The sequence below is a fragment of the Pagrus major genome, chromosome 9, assembly GCF_040436345.1.
Source record: "Pagrus major chromosome 9, Pma_NU_1.0".
Classification (NCBI taxonomy): domain Eukaryota; kingdom Metazoa; phylum Chordata; class Actinopteri; order Spariformes; family Sparidae; genus Pagrus; species Pagrus major.
The window spans coordinates 19,740,117-19,746,892 of NC_133223.1; the positions used below are offsets into that span (position 1 = coordinate 19,740,117).

The 6,776-nt window shown below is 42.4% G+C and overlaps 1 protein-coding gene across 1 annotated transcript; it reads left to right on the top strand.

Moving 5' to 3' along the window:
- The first annotated feature begins 370 nt into the window (after positions 1-370).
- Positions 371-5,308, top strand: nr4a2a (nuclear receptor subfamily 4, group A, member 2a). The gene is made up of 8 exons (XM_073473809.1): positions 371-466; positions 957-1,058; positions 1,252-2,123; positions 2,554-2,683; positions 2,848-3,011; positions 3,382-3,584; positions 3,751-3,929; positions 4,036-5,308. The coding sequence occupies exons 3-8, from the start codon at positions 1,254-1,256 to the stop codon at positions 4,290-4,292; spliced, it is 1,803 nt and encodes a 600-aa protein (XP_073329910.1). The 5' UTR covers positions 371-466; positions 957-1,058; positions 1,252-1,253; the 3' UTR covers positions 4,293-5,308.
- The last annotated feature ends 1,468 nt before the right edge of the window (positions 5,309-6,776 follow it).

Sequence of the window (6,776 nt, forward strand, 5' to 3'; positions counted from 1 at the left end):
TTAAGTCCTCTGCAAACACAGAAGGTGTCTGAACCGAGCAACAGAAGGCTTTTCACCCTCCACTACATCCCTGCTAATGTCCATGTGGGATGCAACATAGAACACATACCACAAGACAAACATACTCGCCAGAAAAATTGGGGCTTGAGAAAGTTCCCGAGCGGATTGGTCCGCGCCGGTGCCGACGCCGATGACGTCGCGCTGTGAAACACGTGGGCCACGGTATCCAGAGCTCACATAAACAAAGCCACATTGGCCAGACTGGGTAGTCGAAGCTCGTGTCGCTGTCAGTACGCCGGAGGAGTCACACGGTTTGTTCTTGCCAGCCTGCCCGCCGTCCTGCCCGCCTTCCTCTCTGGCATTGTTGGGGAGCGACGCTCATGATTTGGAGCTTTTACAGAAATTGATGAATACCCCCTGCGTGCTTATCGCATGGATTGAAAGCCACGATCCTGATGTGAAAGAGGTAAGATTCACTCGGCTCTCTCCTTTTTTGCAGCATAATCTGTGTGTGCGCTTCACTCGCAGCCATTTAAAACCCGATTATTATTATTATTTTTTAGCTTTTTGTCCAGCTGATATTATACAAAACTGAGTCTAACTCAGACTGTTGGGATCTGTGGCTGTTACTTATTTTACGAGGATTTTCAGCGTTTTGCTTTCCTGACAAGTTAATATCAAGTGCGCGAAGTTGGTCTCTTCATCACGAACAGCCCCACACTTTATAATAATAATATAAAAAAAAGAAGAAGAAGACAACAAGTCTGTATTTTGTCAGCATCCATTCAACATTTTTATGACATTTTCCAAATTTCTGTGCGTTTTTCCAAATTTGGTTACAGTTTGTGCGTAATCGTCTGGGTCAAATCCGTCTTTATGAGGGATCTCGTGTTCATTTCTGGATATTGTTTGATTTTGTTATATGTAGTAAATGTCAAAGTGGTTTGTTTTTATAGGGGAAGATCCGGAACAGAGCCGCTTTCTTGAATCCTGACAGCCAAACAACTCCTGACATTACCCATTTCAAGTGTCACCGAAAAACTGTCAGAAGACTTGAGGTATGATATGGAACATTATTTACAAATTAAAAAAAACACAGGTGCATTCAGGTTGCATGTTATTTTATTTTTGAAATTACCCTATAATGTAAAGCAACTGTATTTTATATTGCTTGAAGTCAAATTTGTGTAAACTGCAAAACTTTTCCTACAACATTTATGTGAGAATTTCCGATGTGTTCTTGGTTTCCAGCCATGCCCTGCGTTCAGGCTCAGTATGGATCATCACCTCAAGGAGCTAGTCCTGCTTCCCAGAGCTACAGCTACCACACCGCAGGAGAATACAGCTGCGACTTCTTAACACCCGAGTTTGTGAAGTTTAGCATGGACTTGACCAATACTGAGATCACAGCCACTACTTCTCTCCCGAGTTTCAGTACATTCATGGACAACTATAACACCAGTTACGACGTTAAACCGCCCTGTCTGTATCAGATGCCCCACTCTGGAGACCAGTCCTCTATCAAGGTGGAGGACGTCCAGATGCACAACTACCATCAGCAGAGCCACCTGCCTCCCCAGTCGGAAGAAATGATGGCTCACTCTGGGCCTATGTACTTCAAACCCTCCTCTCCTCACGCCCCGAGCACACCAAACTTCCAGGTTCAGCCTAATCACATGTGGGAGGACCCTGGCTCCCTCCACAGTTTCCACCAGAACTATGTCGCGGCCACGTCTCATATGATGGACCAGCGCAAGAATCCGGTGTCGAGGCTTTCGCTCTTCTCCTTCAAGCAGTCCCCGCCCGGCACTCCCGTCTCCAGCTGTCAGATGCGGTTCGATGGGCCGCTGCACGTCTCCATGAACCACGACAACCCGGGCGTGCACCGCGGCCTGGACGGCCAGAGCTTTGCGGTGCCCAGCGCCATACGGAAACAGGCTGGTCTGGCCTTCCCTCACTCCCTGCAGCTCGGCCACGGGCACCAGCTGGTGGACAGCCAAGTGCCATCGCCCCCGTCCCGAGGATCTCCGTCAAACGAGGGTCTGTGTGCGGTGTGTGGGGACAACGCAGCCTGCCAGCATTATGGAGTGAGGACCTGCGAGGGCTGCAAAGGATTTTTCAAGGTGGGCTGACACGACAGGAACTATGAGTCAGTGAAACTGCTATTACATGAAAGATACGGTGTGTGTTTCTGATTTTTCTCGGCGCAGGAGAGTTCAAATCTGCCCCATTTCTTAAAAAAATAATAATAATAAAAACAACACAGCCTGAACATTTAATAGAATCACATTTTATATGATGAAGCAACACTTAAAAGTGCGTGCGTTAAATAACTGTCACAACATATCTATCCACAATGGAGGAGGTAAAAATATGAAAGTCTATTCCCTGGTCCATACAGCGCAGTGCCAAACACGAGATGACAGATATTATATCGTTTTCATCTTTACATTTTTTTATTTTGGTGTCACTTCACAATCCACAGTCCGTGTTCTGTGTGTTGAGTTATAAACAGGCCTGCAGAGTGACATTGTGTTTTTCTTTTCTTTGCAGCGCACCGTTCAGAAAAATGCAAAATACGTGTGTTTAGCAAATAAAAACTGTCCTGTTGACAAACGCCGAAGAAATCGTTGCCAGTTCTGCCGCTTCCAGAAGTGCCTTGTCGTCGGAATGGTGAGAGAAGGTATGTCTAGGCCGTGTTTTGAATTATTTTAGACCAATCGTTTGTATTTCCACACTAAGACACTGTGCGTAAAGGAGTTTTACCTTGTCATTTTTAAGCATTTTACGCACAGCAGCGGGAGCGCATATGTGTGACTTATATCTCATGTTTTTCTTCCAATCGAGTTGTCCGGACGGATAATCTGAAAGGTCGGAGAGGACGCCTGCCATCCAAACCCAAAAGTCCCCAGGAGCCCTCCCCACCCTCGCCGCCGGTGAGCCTTATAAGCGCACTCGTTCGGGCCCATGTGGACTCCAACCCCTCCATGTCTGCTTTGGACTACTCCAGAGTAAGTAAGGTATCACAGACTCAGAATTAAAACACTCAACACATAGACAGGAGAAAAAAAAGTGAACAAGAGTGAAAATAGAAGGATGAAGATTGACGGCCTTTTTTAATTCACTCCTGCTTTAAGGGAACAATTTACTGCCTTGAAACTTTTCTGTAACACATCGCTGCATTCTTAACTCTGTCAGGCTTTTTAATGTGGCATATTTTCCCTCTAAGTAAATCGCGTTGAAATAGAGAAGTTAATAAAAAGAAGACATGAATTTAATAGTATAAAAGCACCCTCTCCCTCTTGGAAATGGGCATTTGCAATTTCACGGATTATATATTTTAAAGGACCTCATTAAGGCGCTGTTTAAATTAAATTCCAGTTCCAGGCTAACCCTGACTACCAAATGGCTGGAGACAACACTCAGCACATCCAGCAGTTCTACGATCTCCTGACGGGCTCCATGGAGATCATCCGGGGCTGGGCGGAGAAGATCCCTGGCTTTTCTGATCTACCGAAGCAAGATCAAGATCTCCTCTTTGAATCCGCCTTCCTGGAGCTGTTCGTCCTGCGGCTGTCGTACAGGTACGCCGCGTAATTATTAAACAAAACAATCTGGGCTTTGGATAATTATCAGCTCCTCCTTCAAGCTTCATTGCTTTGAGTTTTATTAGCCGCCCAATAATAAGAAGCCTCTTAAATCCCCATTTACTGCCGAGCGTAATTAATGCCTTTTTCTTATTAATTGCAGGTCCAACCCGGTGGAAGGCAAACTTATATTTTGTAATGGAGTGGTGTTACACAGGCTACAGTGCGTCCGTGGATTTGGCGAGTGGGTGGACGCAATCGTGGAGTTTTCTTCCAACTTGCAGAGCATGAACATAGACATCTCAGCTTTCTCCTGCATCGCAGCTTTGGCCATGGTGACAGGTGCGTAAAAGGCGGATGCGCCTTTGGAAATGCATGCAAAAAAAAGAAAAGGAAAAAAAGAAAGCGAATGCATCGGAAGTAATTTATCTTTTCTTCTACATTTCAGAGCGACACGGGCTCAAGGAACCCAAGAGAGTCGAGGATCTCCAAAACAAGATCGTCAACTGCCTCAAAGATCAAGTGACATTCAATGGCGGTGGATTGAATCGTCCCAACTACTTGTCAAAACTCTTGGGAAAGCTCCCAGAACTGCGCACACTATGTACTCAAGGTCTGCAGCGTATCTTTTACCTAAAACTAGAAGATCTAGTCCCTCCGCCAGCAATAATTGACAAACTTTTTCTCGACACCCTACCTTTCTGAGTCTGACTCCACGGGAGAGACCTCAAAGAACTTCCAAAAAACAAAAAGAGAGAGAAAGAGAGAGACTGTTTTGAGTCAGACTTGACGAGATTTTTATTATTTCTGAATATCTGCAAGCTCCGCAGGCGATAATAGAACAACAGTACCCTATTATGAGTCATGAAAAAAAAAGAATAACAAGAGGAAGAGAGAGTTTGATTGTTGTGTAGGCCTTTTAATTCATTCAAGTTGGGTTTTGTTTTTTTCTTGAGTGCCAAATGAGTGAATCATCCTCTCCAGTGGACAAACTGTCAGCAGAGTTTAATCCGGTCTTTGCAATCACTTACTGTTTATTTAACATCGGCTCTACTGATTCAGTATACTCAGATGTAATATATTCCATTTATATATATGAACACACACGCTCGCACACACATACACACACTGTATATTACGATAGATTATGTGATGCCTCCAGTGCATCGGTTTATAACATGTGTACAAAGTTTGTTATAATGAAAAAAAGATTTAATTTTCTTTTCTTTTCTGACTCGTGCCTCTATGTGTTTCTGACAGGATCCCAAAAAGTATCCAGAAAAGACAACGCATGTTCTAGGTTTTTCTTTTATTCTTCTTCTTCTTCTTCACTTTTCTCTTTATAGGCACTTGCTGAGGTGATGTCTATATATAATATATACCGGACACTATGTAGTCTGCTAGATTTGATACAGATTCGTAGTTATGGCACTCCTTTTATGTATGACGCATATGTGGCAAAATATCTCATCTGTATAGAAAATGAGGGACCCATGGTGTTTGTAAAACTGTCAGACATTCCTTGTTTGTATGTGCTGTAAGTATTGTTGCTGTTGAATATAAACGTTTCTATATATTTATTATTTCTATTTGCCAAGAGCTACACTAAGCATGGTGCAATTTAAACGATTTCAAAACCATCCAAGTTCATGCTGAGCACGTTGTCTATGTTTTTATGTCTTATGAACGTCTAGGTAGTTTTGATTTAACACGTTTTTTGGAAAAATGGAGAAGCTCCATCTTATATCAAGAGGTTTCATGAGTGTGTGATGTAGGCCCACTTCTTTGACATAATGATGTACTTACAAACTTCTGTAACGCATTTTGGTGCCGGATTCAAAAACTTTAGAGAGAAAGAAATATTTAATGTTTACAAATAAAACTTTTAAATCAATCCCTTTTGCTAAACAATTTCTCTGAAATTAATTTGATTCTTTAAATGCAGCTGATCGGATCGAGCTCAAACTTATTATTCTAATGTCCTTGTTTATCATCAGCGCTGCTTACAGGCCTGTTTTGCGCAAAATCAATTAAGTTAAGTTAATTATGACTACTGCTTTTTCTTTGAGCATCTTACTTTAACTATATGTTAAATTGCGTAGACGTATTTAATTCACCGAGAAGGACAGCCCATTGACTATGATTATATCGCAAATAACTGGCAGGCCTTTTGTTTTATTTTGAAATTTACACAACAATATGCTGCACATACGTTTTATTTTGGCATTTGATTTATCGAACATTTCAGTCTTCAAAATAACTTTTTAATACACTCCTAATTTCGGCAACACCTTAAAAGTCCCCCCCTGCATGCGTGTCTATATTTCTAATATTTGAGCTGTATAAAAAAAGACGCTTTTATTAACACACCCCAGCCTCCTCTCATTTTCTAATGTCTATTTGTATTTGACAAAGAAAAGGCTACAGCGGATTAAATATAGGAGGCTTCATTTTTTCGTTTGAATTCCGAATAAAGTAAAAATTTTGAGCGCACATTTAAAAAAAAGAAGAAAAGAAAATCATATTTTATAATTCAGCCTCTGGATGTTCACTGATGCTTTCCTTGTTGCTTCACAGCCAAAGGATTAAAAATAAGACGCACACCTTTAAGATTATTTCAACTTGTATTAGAGCCCGTTTTTTTTGTTTACTTTAAAGCCAGATTGTTTTACACCTGCCGACAAGAACCAGAGCTTAAACTTAAAATAAAAGGCTGCAACCTGCTGTTACAAATAAGAAGAAAGCGCATTTATTGTGAAATCCTCGTTGCGCACAGGTGCGTCACAGCGCTGGCACGCAAGAAAAGATATGATGATGCCAAAACACAGGCACATGTTCCATTTTCTTTACTGCTACAGTTGTGTGGTTTGAAGATTTTCCCGGAGGCGTCTGTTGATGTAAAGACAAAGTAACCTGGTTGTTGTATTGCAGTTTATTTATCCTCCCTCAAACCCCCGGAGAGTCCGGCCGCGCGCTTCTGTTTTCAGTCAGGTTAAAGTCCTCTCCTTTAATCTAATGTATTGATTGCCTTCATGCAATTCGAGTCGCTTTGAGATGTTTCCCGCGCACCAGATCTGCATATGGCAGAAATGAGAGCGATTCAGAAACGTATATAAAGCGGCAGTGATCGGCCTGCGCCGATCAAGTGCAGCAGCGCCGCTGTCACAACGCCTTTCCTTCAGGTCTGTC

Bases quoted from the DNA above. Each gene is read 5' to 3' on its own strand.
- nr4a2a (XM_073473809.1), top strand. From the start codon at position 1,254: ATGCCCTGCGTTCAGGCTCAGTATGGATCATCACCTCAAGGAGCTAGT. The intron at 3,012-3,381 runs GTAAGTAAGGTA...ATTAAATTCCAG, and splicing joins CTGCTTTGGACTACTCCAGA to TTCCAGGCTAACCCTGACTA. The intron at 3,585-3,750 runs GTACGCCGCGTA...TATTAATTGCAG, and splicing joins GTCCTGCGGCTGTCGTACAG to GTCCAACCCGGTGGAAGGCA.